The following is a 17,600-nucleotide window of genomic DNA, read 5'->3' as shown; positions in this document are numbered from 1 at the left end:
GAGGTTGTGGAGTCTCCTTCTCTGCAGACATTCAAACCCGCCTGGACCCCTTCCTGTGGAACCTCAGCTGGGTGTTCCTGCTCCATGGGGGATTGCACTGGATGAGCTTTCCAGGTCCCTTCAACCCCTGACACTCTGGGATCCATGAATAACCTGTTCCCATGCTGCACAGCTGCCTGGCAGCACGGCCACCAGTACAAGCTATTGCCTTCCCTACCATTGAGATTACATACACTGAGCAGCTGTAATTTCATCCTTTGCTTTCTATTTCTTAACCTCACGTTTTTGAGGTTATATAAAAATAAAAGCAACACAGTTTTAGCGCACCAAAACCATTTAAACATTCATTTCAGCGCATCATTTAGGTAAGCGACAGAGCTTTGCTTTACTGAACGTGCTTTTAGAAGCCACGGGAAGGCTCTGACCTTCCAGAGCTCCCCCGAAATGCAGCTCTGCAGCTTTAAGGCGCTGCAGGCAGCCCGGGCTCTGCAGCAGCCGCTGGTCCCGGCGCCCGGGCCGCGGAGCCAGCGCGGAGGATGGGAGGAGAATGGAAGTGTCCCCGCTCCTCCGTGCGGTCAGGGCAGAGTATGAAGCGCTCAGCACCAGGAATCAGATAAAGACCATCGGCACAGCAAGGACCCAGGTAATGACTCACGCCTTCCCGAGGAAGGGGGCAATCCCTCTCTAGACAATTCCTCCCCCAGCCTCTATGAGGTACAGTATTTCCATTGCAACGCAGCGGGTTATTGGGGAAGGGATTTGGATTTTACCGCAGTAAGATGCGAGCTAGAAGACAGGGAAGTAGGTCTCGTTTGGGGTATGGAATTCACACTGAAGGAGTGCTGTGTAATGCATCTGGATGCTTTTCTGCACCTGCAGCAGTGGTACTGTTGTGATTTTGTAAACGGTGACATATGCTGTAACATGGTAACCTCTAGCACCGTTTAGTTATCCCAGGGGAAGAGAATCTTGAAAATCAAAGGCAACATAAAGAATCTGTTTCTATACAGAAAGCTTTACCATTTTTAGCACGTACGTAAAAGGAAACTGTACCTTTTCAGGAACTATTTTATATCGTTCACAGTAAAACTACGTTATACTCTTCAGCAAATATAATTTGTTCTTTCATACAGATTGATTTAACGTCATCAACATGCAATGCTGCTGTTACAGATTGATATACAAAACATCTCTAAAACCCAACTGAACTTTGAAATGAATTGGCAAAACAATTTTTGGCCGTCAAACGTCAATAAATCCAGGGTGGAAATTAGGTATTGTATCACCCCATTGTACTTCTTAGGTACTGCAGAAATTCTGGAGGGTTTTTTAACCTCAGGCCAGACTCCTGCTGCAATCTGGCTGATCCACACAGCCATCCAGTGACACACGGCAGCTGTGAACCAGATAGTTAAGCTCATTTACTCTAGAGGTAAATAGGGTCTAAATACAGCTGCTTGGTTTATATGGGAATCCCTCGACAAGAAATTCATTAAAGACGCGGCCAACTACTTCCTATCAAACACAGCAGGACAAGGACTTCCCATCTACACGGTGCGTAAAATATCACCTCATCACAGTTAGCTTTAACAAGTTTATATGTCTCTCAAATAATTCCAACTTGAGATTTTTATGTATCTATTTTATTTTCATTATTTGACTATATATATTTCTTTCTATGCCCTGTAGCTAGAAGAAGCTACAGTGGAAAGAATGGACAAAGATGCAGAAGCATTAAAGGCAGCCAGGGCAGAACTCTGTGAAGCGAGACGGCAGTGGCACCACATGCAGATGGAAATCGAGTCTCTCCACGCTGTGGTAAGCACCGTAAAACACAACTGGAAATCTCCTGGCAAAAAAGAAACCTTGTTTTCAGTTCATGTAACAATCACACCCACTGTATGGCAGAAATACAACACGCAGAAAGAAGCACGGCTTTGCGTGGACTTTCAGCTGGTCGCGCAGAGCACGGACCAGCCAGCGACAACACAGCTGGTTCCTCACGTTCACGAGCATCGCCTGTTTGGATTCAGGATCTGCCACTCGAAACACACGTGTTTTCATGTTTGCACACCCGCCAAGCGTGTATTTGCGTGATGCTCCCTCATCGAGTTCACAGTCGTTCTGCCTACCCAATTCACATCAGGTTTAGAACTCCCTTTGAACGTGTGGACCCAATTTATCAGTTCGCTCATGGTAAAACATGTCCACAATTTACTAAATTCAGCAATACTGGTAGGCTACAAGAGCACCCAGACCATGTGGTTTTCATATGGTACTGAGCCAGCTATAATTTTAACCATACAGGTGAAACCAGAGATCTGCAAGATCAATGGCAGCGTATTGCTGGTACAACAGGCGGCTACGCTTTTTAATCTTAAATTATTACGGATTTTACAGGAAAATTTCTCAGCAAAAGTGTGATCTTGAAAGCTTTTCCCCTGCTCCTAAAGAATATTCTTAAAAGAACTGACGTAAAAATACAGATCGTTAATGAAAAGTGCGTATAACATCTTCACTCATGCACTTTCCAGATCTTAAAATGTGCGTTAAATCTCACAGGAAAAGGGTTTGGAGCGTTCATTGCGTGCCACAGAGCAGCAGTACCACATGCAGCTGCAACATTTGGAAGCTGAGATTGAATGCTTAGAGAAAGAGCTCCTGGAAGTGAGAAGAGGGATCGAGAAACAGCTCCAGGAACACGAAATTCTCCTGAACACAAGGATGAAACTGGAGGAGGAGATAGCAACATATCGCAGCCTGCTTGAGCAAGAAGAGAACAGGTACTTGCTGTTTAAAGTACTCAAATTTACCTTCCATTTCAGTAATTCAGTATTACTAGGTGACCGATCATTTCTATTTTTGCAGGTTTCGTTGCTCTGTACCCAGCAGGAAGGACGACAAACAGCCCACCACCAGTAAAATCACCTTTACGCTGCCTTCAGGTGAGTTTTTAGACACTTCCCCCTTGGGGAATTGTGGCCCTAAAGGGTGTTCCTAACTACTGACTGATTACTGAATGTGCCAAAAGGATCTTCCTCCGATGCCACAGGAGGAAAAACAGCTCTAGGTCCTGTGCCCTGATCTCACTCCTTTGCATTTTCCTTTATAGATGGTGTAAAGAAGCGTGAAACGGAGAAGGTGGAGCTGATGACAAAACAAGCCGTCCTCGATGGAAATGTTATGAAGGAAAGTGCTGAAGCTCATGGCACTGTACAGTAAGATAAACATGTATTTAACCAAATAACAGCTGAAAGCAAATGGTGGGTGTTACATTTCAGTGGCTTTGAGTTTTCCTTTATTTAGTATCTATCATGGCTATACAGCCAAGAAGCTCCAGAATAATAATGACAGTTCTTCAAGTCCTATTGAATATCATGATGATGTTTCTGAGAGAGGTTCTCCTGCCCCTCTGCTCTGCCCTGGGGAGAACACACCTGGAATATTGTGTCCAGTTGTGGCCCCTCAGCTCCAGAAGGACAGGGAACTGCTGCAGAGAGTCCAGCGCAGCCACCAAGATGCTGAAGGGAGTGGAGCATCTCCCGTGTGAGGAAAGGCTGAGGGAGCTGGGGCTCTGGAGCTGGAGAAGAGGAGACTGAGGGGGGACTCATTCCTGGGGATCAATATGGAAAGGGGCAGTGTCAGGAGGATGGAGCCAGGCTCTTCTGGGTGACAACCAGTGACAGGACAAGGGGCAATGGGTGCAAACTGGAACACAGGAGGTTCCACTTGAATTTGAGAAGAAACTTGTTCTCAGTGAGGGTGTCAGAGCCTGGCCCAGGCTGCCCAGGGAGGTTGTGGAGTCTCCTTCTGTGCAGACATTCAAACCCGCCTGGACACCTTCCTGTGGAACCTCAGCTGGGTGTTCCTGCTCCATGGGGGGATTGCACTGGATGAGCTTTCCAGGGCCCTTCAACCCCTGACATTCTGGGATTCTGTGGCAGGTACTGAGAGACTTCAATCAATAGGAATTGAGTGCCTAAACGTTATTAAATGAGATGGGTTTTCAAGTCTCCACATTTTACTTCTGCCCTTATTTTCTTTTTTTCAATTTAAGGTAGATCAGCATCCTGAGGTTTGGATCTGAACCAGATTTTTCTCCTCCCTGTTTTGAAGGCTTTGAGGCGCAGGAATTCACTCCCTGGGGAGGTTTCTTGCAAACCTTTTGAGCTGGGATTCCAAACTTTCTCCTTGGAAACAAACTGCTGGCCTTGTTTGGAGCAGTGGTTTGTATCCATCTCTACTTAGAAGTGCAGACCCAAGAACACAGTGAACCCTCAGCCTTTATTTTGCTTTTCTGGAGAACGAACCTGTGACAAAAAAGAATTCTAGTGTCTCAGCGCTCATCTAAAGTAACCTGACACTTTGTTATGCAATTACTCTTATTTTAAAGCAGTCGTGGAGACAGGTATTTCATATTGCCTGAAGGATCATAAAAACATTTGCTTTATTGTTTCAGGACAGAAAAAGTGGATGAAGTTATTAAAGAATGGGAAGGTTCTTTCTTCAAGGACAACCCTCGCTTAAGGAAAAAGTCCGTTTCGTTGCGCTTTGACCTCCACCTGGCAGCGACGGATGAAGGGTGTTTGCACACGAGGAAGAAAGCTCTTCCCGACATCGAGGTCAGGCTGGTGATGCGGCGATCTCGCAGTATTCCTTCCATCAAACCTTAACCCACGGCAAACTCACCCAAAGCTCTGGAAATAAACTGCAGGTGGACTTCCGCGGCCTCCTATCTTGCTACAGCCACACAATCTTACTAAGTACTTTGATTAATACAATAAAAGCGTACAAGTCGTTCGAAAGAAAGGGGGAAGAGCGAGGGAGTTAAGATGCCAAGAAACCTGACTTCTACTGGTTTTATACTCTGGGTGCAGCCCTTTAATTTTCTCATTGTTGCTGTTGTTTTGTAGGATTTCACCAAAAATTAAACGATAACTTTATACTTTGACGTATTATGCCTTTGTAAAAGAGAACGTGTCTTCTCTTTCTGGAAATGAGAACTGCGTATTTCATTCTCTTAATTGTTCAATATTGCCTATACATAATGACTGATGGATCCTTGCAATTTGTATCACGACTGTCATACTTCTTGAAGTGTATTTTAGAAGAACACTTTCTAACAGCAAAAATTACGTATGAAGATGCTCTTAAAATACATCAACTGTTAACAAAGAGTTTCCTTTGAAGCACGGCTGGTATTTTTCAATGAATTTCTTTAGGCAACAGCTGAGCAAAAATGCCTTTCCCTTGCATATGCTCTTCATCTAGCACACAGGTCACTATTGTGCCAGGGTACAACTACTGTAGCTTCAAATTAAGTGGACAAAGTAAGGGCTACAAATTCAAAGTAAAATACTACCATACCCATTCAATACCCCCGACTACTCCTCAAAGCACCTATGGGCAAAGTGCAGTAGATGATCTTGCATCTGTACGCAGGAAAAACAGAAAGACAAGCTCAGATGTGCTGCTTTGTAACATCGAGGGAGAAATTCCAACGATTACGAGGACTTTTAAGAGGGATGGATGTCACCAACTCCCACTGGAACCACTGGCACTGCAGGGGCTCCGAATCTTGATAAACCACGTACCACATTTACTGGATTCACAGCAGCATGTAAAAGGTTAATTTAAGTGTCGGTATTTGCCTCATTACTCACAGCATGTGTTACAAAAACCGATACCACAAACTCTTTCAGTGTTAAGTTACGCTTCTCTCTTTTGTTAACGGTAAGAACAACGCATTTATATTGCCCACAGTTCTATATCTACTGTATGAAGCTGGATAATTATCATTAACCTTAATACTGATCTGGTGTTGTTAATATGTGGGTATTTGGCCTCCTGAATGTATTAGCCTGCTCTAGTATTTTCACTATGCAGCTTTTTTTTGTGCTTATACTATGCAGCTTTTTTGTGCTTCTACTCGGTACATTTTACAATACTTGAATTTAAACTAAGTTTTAATCGCTTCGAGGCACCTTAAACAGGGAAATGAATTTACCAAAGTAAATGATAGTACTACAATAAAAAGGTAATGAAATTGAGTTTGCCCATGCATATTTTATGAGTTTTAATGTGTATGTCTTAAAAGGTCATTGCTGGACCGCTCTCCATCATCTTTGCCAAGTGTAGGGAAATGGGAGAGGTGCCTGAGGACTGGAGGAAAGCAAATGGCACTGCAGGCTTCACAAAGGGCAAGAAGGAGGACCTGGATAACTATAGACCGGTCAGCATCACCTCCACCCATGGGAAACTGATGGAACGACTTCTCCTTGGTGCCATCTCAAAGCAGATCAGGGAGAAGAGGGTCATTAGGGGCAGTCAACATGGCTTCACCAAGGGGAAGTTGTGCTTGACCAACCTCATTGACCGTTATGAGGACATAACAAGATGGATGGGTGATGGTGGACGTGATCCACCTTGACTTGAGCGAGGCATTGGACACAGTCTGCACAGCATCCTCACAGCTGAACTGAGGGAGTGCGGTCTGGACAAAATACCCAACAAAATGGCAAATATTGATCAGGAGCAACAGTCCGAAATGAAGAATACAGGGAGACATAATACTTCAAAGTTTGTTGAGTCCTTTTATTAGTCAAGAAAACTGGAAAATGAGGTTAGAATAGCAAAATTATTTGATCTATTAATTACTAAAAATCACAAAAAGCGTATCTAATTTAATGCCTAATGTGTGCACCATATTTCTAGTTATTGAACAAAGAATTGATGATAAGGAACATCATGAAAATAATACAAGTAATAGTAGTAGATTGAAGCAGAAAATATATTGCATGCCTGCTAAGAATGAAAACGCAGGCTTTGTTTCATGTAAAAGAATCTTAGTAAAGAGCCAATCTATTTCTATCACTTCGTACAAAAGAACAAAATTATTTATCCATTTGGCTTTGAAAGAAATATAGAGTGAAGGGATCCTTTGCCGTGTCAGATTGTGCCTTATATCTTCTCTTCGACTTCCTTAACATGGGATGCAACAACTTTTCCATCTACCACTTCTTCGACAATTGTCTTGATCTTCCTAGTTTTGCTGGGATCTAAACATCGTAAATAGAGAAAAAAAATGTTTATGAAAGTTTGAAAAATTATAAAACAGAGCAGCACGTGTACGTGGTCAGTTACATCCTTTGTATCACAGAATCCCAGAACGTCAGGGGTTGAAGGGCCCTGGAAAGCTCATCCAGTGCAATCCCCCCATGGAGCAGGAACACCCAGCTGAGGTTCCACAGGAAGGTGTCCAGGCGGGTTTGAATGTCTGCAGAGAAGGAGACTCCACAGCCTCCCTGGGCAGCCTGGGCCAGGCTCTGACACCCTCACCAGGAAGAAGTTCCTTCTCATCTTGAAGTGGAACCTCCTGTGTTCCAGTTTGAACCCATTGCCCCTTGTCCTGTCACTGGTTGTCACCCAGAAGAGCCTGGCTCCAGCCTCAACTGGACTCTGCCCCATTGACCACGACTCTCTGGCTTCTTCCCTTCACCCAGTTCACAGCCACCTCACTCCCCACTCATCCAGACCACACTCCCTCAGTTCAGCTGTGAGGATGCTTTGGGAGACTGTGTCATATATTTTTTCCTTTCAAACTGGCTTCTTCTATGATGAACTCTATCATGTAGTCAACACAGAATAGCATGGATTATTTTAAGAGTGTCTTTAGAAACAACATTTTATTCAATCCGGTTGTACTTACCCTGAGAAGAATCCAGTGACTGTGTTTGTGATTTGGAGCCTGACAAGGACGAGCTTTCAAGCGTAACTCCCTGCCCTGCACTCCTAGAAGTGAATCAGACACAGACAATTTTGCAGAATGATTGTCAGGATCAGGAGAAATCGTAATATTCTAAATACCGAGCAGAACGCTTGGTAAATGAGCTGCTTACACAAACTCGCCATCCAGCAGGCGACGGTAGGTTTCGATCTCCATTTCCAGACGAGTCTTGATGTCTAGGAGCTGTTGGTACTCCGCGTTCTGGCGCTCCATGTCAGCCCTGACCTGAACCAGCTGAGACTCCAGGTTCCCGATCTGCAGCTGGATTTGTGAGAGCTGAGCGCAGTAACCTCCTTCCGTCTCTGCCAAAGTGTCCTCCAGGGATTTTTTCTGTGTAAGAAGGGTATTATGTTACATAAATACAGCAGCATAAAAGCTCATCTGCTTTATAACATGCTACTTGCGATCCAATCATATATATCACTGCTATTTTGGAACTGAATACAGTATTGAATAGGAAATGCAAATCTGAAATCCTGTAGGGTAGTATAGGGTCTAACAACGCTTGAAGTTGGAAAAGGACTAATTAGCAGCTTCCTCGGAACACACCATGGCAAGCTGAGACTGGAGTTCAATTTCCAGGCTCTGAAGAGTCCGCTTTAAATCCGTGATCTCACTCTTTCCCGACTGAAGCTGCTCGGTGTTGGTGGAGATTTCCCTTTTCAGCTCCCCGCTCTGAACCGACAAGGAAGAATAGAGTGCAGTTTTACTATTCCGAATATTTAACTCATTTTTACAGGCATTTCGCTGAGTTTGCTGTTGGTACCTTTTCGTTGAACCACGCTTCAGCCTCCTTACGATTTTGCTCGGCAATGACCTCGTACTGGCCCCTCATGTCATTCAGGATCTTGGTCAGGTCCGTTCCCGGGGCAGCATCCATTTCAACGCTGACTTCACCGAATGTGCTGCTTTGGATGCCCTGAAGCTCCTGGAGAGATCGAAAATATAGAAAAGGTTCTCTTAATAAAAGGCAAAATAACTCTACCAAAAACATATCGAGAAATATATGCGATATACATTCTGTATCAACAAGAATCCATAGATTGCGTGCGTGGTTCTTTCACTCTTTCATTTGGTAAACCCAGAAAAGACGAGCAAAGAGAACAAATAATGAAACCAAGGAACTCCCGCTGGCACAAATACGGGAATAATTTGATATTTCACATCCTCGTTAGGAACTAATGAAGGAAGAAAAGAGTAACCTCTTCGTGATTCTTCTTGAGATAGGCCAGTTCTTCGTTCAGGCTTTCGATCTGCATCTCCAGATCAGCTCTCGTCAAGGTGAGCTCATCCAGAACCCTGCGCAGGCCGTTGATGTCGGCCTCCACGCTCTGCCGAAGAGCCACTTCGTTCTCATATCTGTAAAGAAAGTCATCGAATAGGCCTTTCACCTGCTTAACGAGGGCAAATGCAAACCGTTATGGTGTGCTTGTATAGCTTTTACTATGAAATCTCAATACGCATAATTATTATAATACTAATAATTATGTTAAAGCATTCTATAATGAAAGAGATTTATGAAAAGAAAGTATTTTTTCCTTAAAATATCAGTAATATAATACTAAGATATACTCACTTCAGTCTGAAATCATCAGCAGCCAGCCTGGCGTTATCGATCTGCAGAATGATTCTTGCGTTGTCAATAGTTGCATTAATGATCTGGAACGCAAGCAATGTTCAGGGAATTATTATATGGCCAAATGGCGTTGCAGCTCAGTGTAGCAATTTGCATATCTGTAACCCTAAATATGATTATAATATTAAATATGATTCATTAGACTCTTGTATATTGAACTACGAAAATATGTAGGACAGATTTTTGGCTTCCACAAATGCTTTGCTTAACGGTGGGATCCCAGTTTTCATTCTATGCCTAGATAGTCTATAGCTCTCTAGACCTCGCCTAGTAGCCTGCCTATTTCAGGAGCTGAGTTTGAGACATAAGAAAGTCTATGAGAGTTTGTAGAGCTGGATTCCATCACTGCCTTCTCCTTTATTCAAATTAGACCAAGTCATACAGCGTTGTACAATACAGCCACAGAACCACCGTTAATATACAGGAAAAATCCAACCCACGATACCAGTACAACGTGACAGAAGATTATTACAAGCGTTAGTACCATAAAATCAATTTGCTCTTGATTTCTGAAAGGAATTTATTTTTATCCGAAATACTACGAGGCAAATTACAAACATAAAGATACACTAAGTACATTGCTTTCCTACCTTATTTCGAAGATCTTCGATTATAGGGTAATATTTGCTGTAGTCGTTCCCAGATCCAGGGATAGAAGTGCCAGGGCCGTTTTTCTCATACCACTCGCGGATTTTGCGCTCCAGCTCAGTGTTGGAATCCTCCAGAGACCGCACTTTGTCCAGATAAGCGGCCAGACGGTCGTTGAGGTTCTGCATCGTCTCTTTTTTTGAGCCAGAAAGAAGGCCGCCATCCCCAGCACCGACAGCGCCAAAACCGCCTCCAAAACCAGCTCCTGAGCCACTACCAAAGCCACCTCCAAAACCAGAGCCTGAGCTGCTGCCAAAACCGCTTCCTAAACCTCCACCAAAGCCGCTGCCTAAGCCACTTCCATAGCCACCGCCTAAACCCCCGCCAAAGCCTCCACCAAAGCCACTGCTTAAGCTGCTCCCAAAGCCTCCACCTGAGCTACTCCCGAACCCTCCGCTGAAGCCAGAGCCTGAACCGAGCAGGGAAACGGCACCAAAACCTCCGCCAGATCCGCCACCAAACCCAAGCCCGCTGCCACCGAAGCCTCCTCCTCCACCAGAACTGGACATCCGCAGCGATCCCCCGCCAAGCCCGCTCCGAGAAGAGAATTGCCGGGATCCACCGCTTGTGCGCACGGAAAGGGCCATGGTGCTCAAGTACCCAACGCCGAGCCAGGCAGATCAACAACAGTCCAACCCTTATATAGGGAACGTTTCAGGATTAGTCCCCTCCTCCTAGGAAGGTCTTTAATTCTTCCTCTCCCTCTTGCTTAGTGGGAAGTCACTTCGATGTGTCCTGACCGAACGAAATGATCTGTGCCAATGGGAGCGGAAATCTGGTGCCCTCCAGGTGTTTGCTGAGTGAGGGGAAATGGGTGGAGTGGAGCTGAGACATCACGATAAGGTTTTGCCACGTGCAATGGAGCGCAAAAATTTCTTTTCGCATTTAAATCCCTTCTAAATAACTTTTTTTGTCAGTACATACTCATTGCTTTCTTGGTTTGGGGCTATTATTACAGAAGGATGCTTAACTCGGTGGAATGATGCCTTTCATGTCATACTTCGCAGTGTGCGTGTCAGAAATGTGTTTCTATTCATAATAATTTTCTGGTGTGAAACTCTGCCGGATTAGTGCTCTCTCTGTGTGGAGTAAGAAATAAGAAAAGCGATCAAAAAAAGAATATGAAGAAGCACATCACAGAGTCACAGAATGTCAGGGGCTGAAGGGCCCTGGAAAGCTCATCCAGTGCAATCCCCCCATGGAGCAGGAACACCCAGCTGAGGTTCCACAGGAAGGGGTCCAGGCGGGTTTGAATGTCTGCAGAGAAGGAGACTCCACAGCCTCCCTGGGCAGCCTGGGCCAGGCTCTCACACCCTCAGCAGGAAGAAGTTTCTTCTCAAATTTAAGTGGAACCTCCTGTGTTCCAGTTTGCACCCATTGCCCCTTGTCCTGTCACTGGTTGTCACCGAGAAGAGCCTGGCTCCATCCTCCTGACACTCACCCTTTAGATATCTGTAAACATTAATGAGGTCACACCTCAGTCTCCTCTTCTCCAGCTCCAGAGCCCCAGCTCCCTCAGCCTTTCCTCACACGGGAGATGCTCCACTCCCTCCAGCATCTTGGTGGCTGCGCTGGACTCTCTGCAGCAGTTCCCTGTCCTTCTGGAGCTGAGGGGCCACAACTGGACACAATATTCCAGGTGTGGTCTCCCCAGGGCAGAGCAGAGGGGCAGGAGAACCTCTCTGACCTACTGACCACCCCCTTCTAACCCACCCCAGGTACCATTGGCTTCCTGGCCACAAGGGCCCAGTGCTGGCTCATGGTCACCCCGCTGTCCCAGAACCCCCAGGTCCCTTTCCCCTACGCTGCTCTCCGAGGAGGCCTTAGCTTTCCTGGTTGCCTCCCTGCACCCTGTGCCAACAGCCTGATGTTCTCCCCAAGCGGCCAGCCCCTCCTTCCATGATCTATACGCTCTCCTCTCCCACTTGAGCATCCCCAGCAGTCCCTGTTTAACCACGCAGGTCTCCTGGCTCCCTTCCTTCACTTCCTACGTGACTCACACTTGTGAAAGCAAAGGATTATTTTCTTTGGCAGGTGTTTCTGTACGGTAAACAAGACACAGGACGGGGGGGATTTCAACAGAAAGAGTTTTCTGTGTTTATGTCAAGAGGAAGTTCTGGACTCCTTGGATTGAAGGAGGTTTAGACTGCGTGGGAAAGGGGACCCACAGTGAGTGCCGAAGCTGGAACAGAAATGGTGATCTGAATTTCCAAACTGGAAGGCAAAATATATTCTTACTGATAAAATGTCTTTGCTCACTGTAGCCCCTGGTGATAAAAACATTCACAGTGAATAATAATCAACAGGCTTCTTTGACTTCACACTTTGGTTTATTATGAGATGAAAAGTGACACTTATTTACTTTAAAATAATTGTTTACTGAAGTGAAGCTGCAGTACATTCAAATGGGAGTTCAAGTTCAGAACCTTCACCCTTCAATGTGCTTTTAAAAAGAAATCTACTCTAAATCTTCTAGCACACAAGAGGAAAAACAGATTACTAAACTTCAGATTGCAATCGAACTAACGTATTTGAGTCTATAAGCTGTACCTAGTAAATTCTTTATTGTAGAGCTTAGATGAGGTGTCCATCAAGGCTTCAGAAATAGCAGCTCTCTTCTAAAGGCTTTTGTTAATGTGTTGAAAGTATGAGACAAAGTAAGGCACCAGATGTTGGAGCGAACTGTCTGGTACAATTAAACATTTAGAACAGACTCTTTTTTCATCAAGGTCTTTATGTAAGTAAACCCAAAATCTTGTAGTTTGTAACTTACAAAAAGAAAAATATTGTTTGAGATTGGATAGTTGGGCATTTTTCAGCCCTTCTGGGTTTTAGGGTAAATGAGATTGGCTTCTTCGTGAAGTTTAATCTTTTAGCTTTGACGTGGGCTCCAAGAAGCTCAGTGGCTGGTGCCGTTCACATCTTCTCTTCGATCTCCTTGACCTCAGAGGAAACGACCCTGCCATCAACCACCTCTTCAACTATCGTCTTGATCTTCTTAACTTTACTTGATTCTGGTAATGAAATGAAACCGTGAATTAATTTAGTGCTACTTAGTTCCGTAGCATCTCAGCAGGCAGCCATCGAAGACCAAGGAAGTTGGTGTGACGTACCTTTGTCAATCTCGGCTGCCGATTCTTCCACTTGGAAATGTCTGTTCAAATTATAAATGAAAAGGATATAAATATATGGCACCTAACACACAGCTGAGAACTGGGCAACAGGTTCCCCCCACCCCAAACTAGATGGAAAGTGGCAGATTTGACACTTTCATGGTAATTGTGACGTTGTCTGCTGTCCTACAGAACAACCAACGAGCAGAGTATCTCCTCACCCGATGTCCTCTCCTTCCAGCAGATGGCGGTACGTGGCGATCTCCTTTTCCAAGCGAGTCTTGATATCCAGTAATAGACTATACTCGTTACTCTGACCCTCCATGTCAGCTCGCAGTTGCCTCAGTTGAGCCTCCAAATTGGCAACTGCCTCCTGGATTTGGGCAAGCTGGTAACTGTAACGTGCTTCAGTTTCAGCCAGGGTGTTTTCTAAGGACTTTCTCTACAGCCGATGAAAAGAAGAGAGACGCATTATCCAAGAGGATACATTTTTGTGTTAAAATAGCATCTTGATTGAAAAGCCTCTCGGTATATTTATCCGCGTGATCTACTAAACATAGTCTTTATTTCAAGTAGTCTGTATTATTTACCATGTTAAGCACGGACTGTAATTCCAGCTCCAGACCCTGCAAGATCTGCCTGCGCTCGGTGACCTCTCTCCTTTGGACCTGGAGCTGTTCGACGTTGATTGCGACTTCCTGGTTCAGTTCTTCGGTCTGAAATGCAAAAGCGAAAGGACCATAAACCGCAACCCCACACGAATGAGGTTCGTGCTGACACTTCGGTAATTGGGTAATTGACCTCACCTGCTTTTCAAACCGTTGTTTGGCTTCTTGACGGTTCTTTTCTGCCATTTCTTCGTATTGCCGTCTCATGTTTTCCATGGTAGTCGCAAGGTCGATGCTTGGAGCAGCGTCCACCTCTACGTTAACAGACCCACCCACTCGTTTGCGCAGCCTGTCGACGTCCTGCAGCAATGAGGACTGTGTTAGCAAGCTCAAAATATACAGACATAGAAGTCATTCTTAAACAGCACCTCAGGGCAAGAGGACTTAATCGCCTTGTAAATATATCACTTAAAAAAACCCCTCTCCGTGACAGTATTTGGCTGTTCTCACCTCCTCATGGTTCCTCTTAAGAAAAGCCAGCTCTTCATTCACACTCTCGATCTGTGACTCCAGATCGGCTTTCGACAAAGTCAAATCATCGAGAACTCGGACCAGTCCGTTAATGTCGCTCTCAACGCTTTGCCTGAGCAGGAGCTCGTTCTCATACCTGTAAAACAAGGCTCGTTTTGTCACCGTGGAAATGTGGCTGATGATGTAAATGTTACAATCGGTAACGACTACAGCCTTACTTGTAAAATTTGTCTTTATATTCAACTTTAGATTAGAAAATGTTTACTTCTCAGCTTCGATACCAATAACTAGAAGCTTTCATGAATAAGAGGGTCATGAAAGCGAATTTAAGAAAGGATCACGTAACTTACTTCAGCCTAAAATCGTCAGCAGCCAGTTTGGCGTTGTCGATCTGCAGGACCAGCCTCGCGTTTTCCAGCTGTGCCGCACCGATCTAGAAAGGAATGGTTGAAAAGCAATGGGTCTTTGCATGTAAACGCTCACTTGATCCATTTCTAGAAATTAATCCTGCATGCAGGATTCATCTTGCTTAACCTCAGCTGCTAGTCATCTAGGTTTAAGTTAAGTTCCCTTTGAAGCGCATAGAAGGAATTAGGGTCTTCCAAAAGGCAAAGTACATGGTCATAAAATAGATATATAAAATAGATGGTATGAATTGCTCTCTGGAAGGGATCGGCTTTTAGAGGATGGGAAACAGAACTGGTGAAAAGGAAGTTTGACAAATCCGTCAGCTGGTGGCTGTGGGGATATTTTATTGCTCACAGTGGTAGTTGACTATTTCACGTAGTGATCTATCATTTCTTTCTGAGCATTTGGCTGGCAGTCTTTTCTAAAAAGCCACTCTGAAATCCACAGCTGCTAGACTATATTTAAATATGTAAATTACCACCGGTATTTTCACTCACTAAAATAACCTAAGGCAAACAGAATCGAATTAATTACTTTTGATTCAGAGATTTTTCACATACGAGGTTAGTCACGTCTGCAGACACATATCTAATATTACAAATAATGTAAAATCTGTCACTAATTTGTATCTGATCAAAAGAAAGTGTTTATTTTTCTTGCCTGAGAAACTGTAATTTGGAAAAGTACATTTCCTGCAATGGATTATTATGCATCTCCCCAATAATTGCACTTTGTGTCTTTATTGATGGCTGTATGATATCTTACCTTACTCTGGAGATCCTCAATTGTTTTGAAGTAGGAGCTATAGTCCTGCCTCACGTCTGTGGTGTTCTTCGCATACCACTCCTTGATCTGCTTTTCGATCAGCGAGTTCGCCTTTTCTAGAGAGCGCACCTTCTCCAGATACGAAGCCAAGCGCTCGTTGAGATTTTGCATGGTTGACTTCTCATTACCAGCGAGCAGAACATCGTTACCGGTAACGTTGAGCTGGAGGCTCCCACCGAAGCCTTGTCCGGAGCCGGTGCTGGCGGACACGCGGGTGCCGGCGGACACGCGGGTGCCGGAGCCGCCGGCCCCTCCATAGACACTGGGTGCCTGGAGCCTTTGGATGCTCATTTTCCTGGAGGTCAAACCACTGATGCTGGGTGCAGTAGGTTGGAAGCGGGTGCTTGCACCCAGCTGGAAGCTCCGTGTAGAAAACGCCATTTGTCCTCTTCTCCTTCTGAAGTGCAGCAGCCAAACCCACACAGAGCGCGAGCAGCTGATGTGAGGAGCCGTGCGTGCTCTATAAACCTTTATACCCTGTTTCCAAGAGGAAGCACAATGGTTATAAACCCCACCTCTGTTGACACATCGTGGACCTGGTGTCAGCACAAATAGCACGCACCATATTGTCCCCATGCTCCGAATAATGTAAAAGGGTTTTCATCTGTTCGTCTGTGCTTGAGAAAAGGCCCCCAGGTAGTTTGGCTTGCTTTGTTGTTATTTTGAATAACAAATAAAACACAAATGAACTGTTGAATCATTTATAACAGTATAGCTGCAGCCATCCTCTCTATAGCGATGACCTCAGCCAGCTCTCTCAGCACCCACGGGTGCATCCATCCGGACCCATGGATTTATGGATGTCCAGATTGCGTTGGAGCCCAACTGCTCCCTAACCCAGTCCTCATCAACCCAGGCAAACTCCTCCATTGTCCTGACCTTCTCTGGGGCCTCAGCGGTGCGGGATCCTCAGCACAGCCCCCGGCAAAGCAGATGGAGACAAAGAACATTCAGTAACTCTGCTTTCTCTGGATCTTCTGTCACCAGGGCACCCACCTTGTTCGTCACTGGGCCTACATTGCCTCTGGTGTGAGTTTTATCTGCCACGTATTGGAAAAAGCTCTTCCTGTTGTCCTTGAGCCCTCTCGCCAGGTTGAATTCTAAGGAGGTCTTTGCTTCCCTGGTTGCCTCCCTACGCCCTCTGCCAACAGCCTGATGTTCTCCCCAAGTGGCCAGCCCCTCTTTCCATGATCTATACACTCTCCTCTTCCACTTGAGCATCCCCAGCAGTCCCTGTTTAACCACGCAGGTCTCCTGGCTCCCTTCTTGACTTCCTACGTGTCGGGATGCTCTGATCTTGTGCCTTCTTTCTTCCTTATCTGGGGCGGTTTGAGGCATGGGGTCAACTGCCTCTTTCTCTGTGACCTCGTAGGTGGGCCTTGCACCACATCCTCACCTATTTCCTCTTCAGGATCCACAGCCTCAAACCTATTATGGAGGGGCACCTGGGGAAGCAAAGCAGGTAGGGAAGGGGGTTGCCCACGGCCCTGAATTGGAACTCGCTTCCAACCCTCATCATCTTTTCTGTCCCATACCTCTGCCCCACAGCACCAGGGCAGGGGCTGTCTCAGGTCTTCTCCCTCTGCCCAACAGGGCAAGGGGTCCATCACCTTTTGGGGGGTGTCCCCCTGGAGCCTCTCTGAGTGGCACTCCAGGGAGTTACCCCACCAGTTGATTTCCTTCTCACACTCCCTGATGGTCCTCAGCGTCTCAATCTCCTCCTTAAGCTTTGCAACCGTGCTGAGCAGGTCCTGCTCATCCATCCCTCACACAGGTGGGATGCTGCCATCGTTATCCAGCAGCAGCAGGCTCTGGCACTCCCTGTAGCCACCTGAAACCCATGTTGTGCTCGTTAGCAGCAATCAGCCGCCTTTGCTCGGCACATGAAGAAACCCAACCATCCCACTTCTAATCGCACCGAGGTTCCTGCTCTGACTCTGGTGTATACTTTTGATACAGAAATGCAGAGGGGAAATGGGAAGCAAGGTAAGAAAGTGGTTGCTGGGGGTTACTGGTGCTGCAGGCAGCAGATGGGCAATGGGACC

General features: G+C 45.6%; 3 protein-coding genes across 4 annotated transcripts; 1 reads left to right on the top strand and 2 right to left on the bottom strand.

Annotated features, from left to right (window-relative positions):
- The first annotated feature begins 308 nt into the window (after positions 1 to 308).
- On the top strand, positions 309 to 6,050 carry KRT222 (keratin 222). Of its 2 annotated transcripts, none has more exons than XM_065856306.2 (6): positions 309 to 643; positions 1,690 to 1,818; positions 2,563 to 2,783; positions 2,869 to 2,945; positions 3,113 to 3,218; positions 4,460 to 6,050. In XM_065856306.2, the coding sequence occupies exons 1-6, from the start codon at positions 548 to 550 to the stop codon at positions 4,671 to 4,673; spliced, it is 843 nt and encodes a 280-aa protein (XP_065712378.2). In that variant the 5' UTR covers positions 309 to 547; the 3' UTR covers positions 4,674 to 6,050. The 2 variants fall into 2 exon arrangements, with proteins under 2 accessions (XP_065712378.2, XP_065712379.1); XM_065856307.2 differs by lacking the exon at positions 309 to 643 and adding an exon at positions 1,218 to 1,554.
- A 601-nt stretch (positions 6,051 to 6,651) lies between these two features.
- Positions 6,652 to 10,664, bottom strand: LOC136112005 (keratin, type I cytoskeletal 12-like). The gene is made up of 8 exons (XM_065856477.2): positions 10,013 to 10,664; positions 9,363 to 9,445; positions 8,989 to 9,145; positions 8,553 to 8,714; positions 8,336 to 8,461; positions 7,899 to 8,116; positions 7,709 to 7,791; positions 6,652 to 7,058 (listed from the first exon to the last, which is right to left on the bottom strand). Exons 1-8 carry the CDS (start codon positions 10,655 to 10,657, stop codon positions 6,961 to 6,963), a joined length of 1,572 nt encoding a protein of 523 aa, XP_065712549.2. The 5' UTR covers positions 10,658 to 10,664; the 3' UTR covers positions 6,652 to 6,960.
- Positions 10,665 to 12,404: 1,740 nt separating this feature from the next.
- LOC136112006 (keratin, type I cytoskeletal 20) lies at positions 12,405 to 15,973 on the bottom strand. The gene is made up of 8 exons (XM_065856478.2): positions 15,496 to 15,973; positions 14,673 to 14,755; positions 14,302 to 14,458; positions 13,990 to 14,151; positions 13,774 to 13,899; positions 13,405 to 13,625; positions 13,184 to 13,224; positions 12,405 to 13,084 (listed from the first exon to the last, which is right to left on the bottom strand). The coding sequence occupies exons 1-8, from the start codon at positions 15,934 to 15,936 to the stop codon at positions 12,987 to 12,989; spliced, it is 1,329 nt and encodes a 442-aa protein (XP_065712550.2). The 5' UTR covers positions 15,937 to 15,973; the 3' UTR covers positions 12,405 to 12,986.
- Positions 15,974 to 17,600: the final 1,627 nt, after the last annotated feature.

Source organism: Patagioenas fasciata, chromosome 22 (assembly GCF_037038585.1).
Source record: "Patagioenas fasciata isolate bPatFas1 chromosome 22, bPatFas1.hap1, whole genome shotgun sequence".
NCBI classification, from domain to species: domain Eukaryota; kingdom Metazoa; phylum Chordata; class Aves; order Columbiformes; family Columbidae; genus Patagioenas; species Patagioenas fasciata.
The sequence above is the reverse complement of the archived record's forward strand: the minus strand, read 5'-3'. Positions and strand labels throughout refer to the sequence as shown.

What these genes read in the sequence shown, in the direction of transcription:
- KRT222 (XM_065856306.2), top strand. Translation starts at nt 548, where the DNA reads ATGGAAGTGTCCCCGCTCCTCCGTGCGGTCAGGGCAGAGTATGAAGCG. An exon ending in CTTGAGCAAGAAGAGAACAG is followed by an intron (nt 2,784 to 2,868) that starts GTACTTGCTGTT and finishes CTATTTTTGCAG; the next exon opens with GTTTCGTTGCTCTGTACCCA. An exon ending in GAAGCTCATGGCACTGTACA is followed by an intron (nt 3,219 to 4,459) that starts GTAAGATAAACA and finishes TTATTGTTTCAG; the next exon opens with GACAGAAAAAGTGGATGAAG.
- LOC136112005 (XM_065856477.2), bottom strand. Translation starts at nt 10,657, where the DNA reads ATGGCCCTTTCCGTGCGCACAAGCGGTGGATCCCGGCAATTCTCTTCT. An exon ending in AAGCGTGGTTCAACGAAAAG is followed by an intron (nt 8,462 to 8,552) that starts GTACCAACAGCA and finishes TTGTCGGTTCAG; the next exon opens with AGCGGGGAGCTGAAAAGGGA. An exon ending in CTGCTGGATGGCGAGTTTGT is followed by an intron (nt 7,792 to 7,898) that starts GTAAGCAGCTCA and finishes ATTCACTTCTAG; the next exon opens with GAGTGCAGGGCAGGGAGTTA.
- LOC136112006 (XM_065856478.2), bottom strand. Translation starts at nt 15,936, where the DNA reads ATGGCGTTTTCTACACGGAGCTTCCAGCTGGGTGCAAGCACCCGCTTC. An exon ending in AACAACGGTTTGAAAAGCAG is followed by an intron (nt 13,900 to 13,989) that starts GTGAGGTCAATT and finishes TTTGCATTTCAG; the next exon opens with ACCGAAGAACTGAACCAGGA. An exon ending in TACAGTCCGTGCTTAACATG is followed by an intron (nt 13,626 to 13,773) that starts GTAAATAATACA and finishes CATCGGCTGTAG; the next exon opens with AGAAAGTCCTTAGAAAACAC.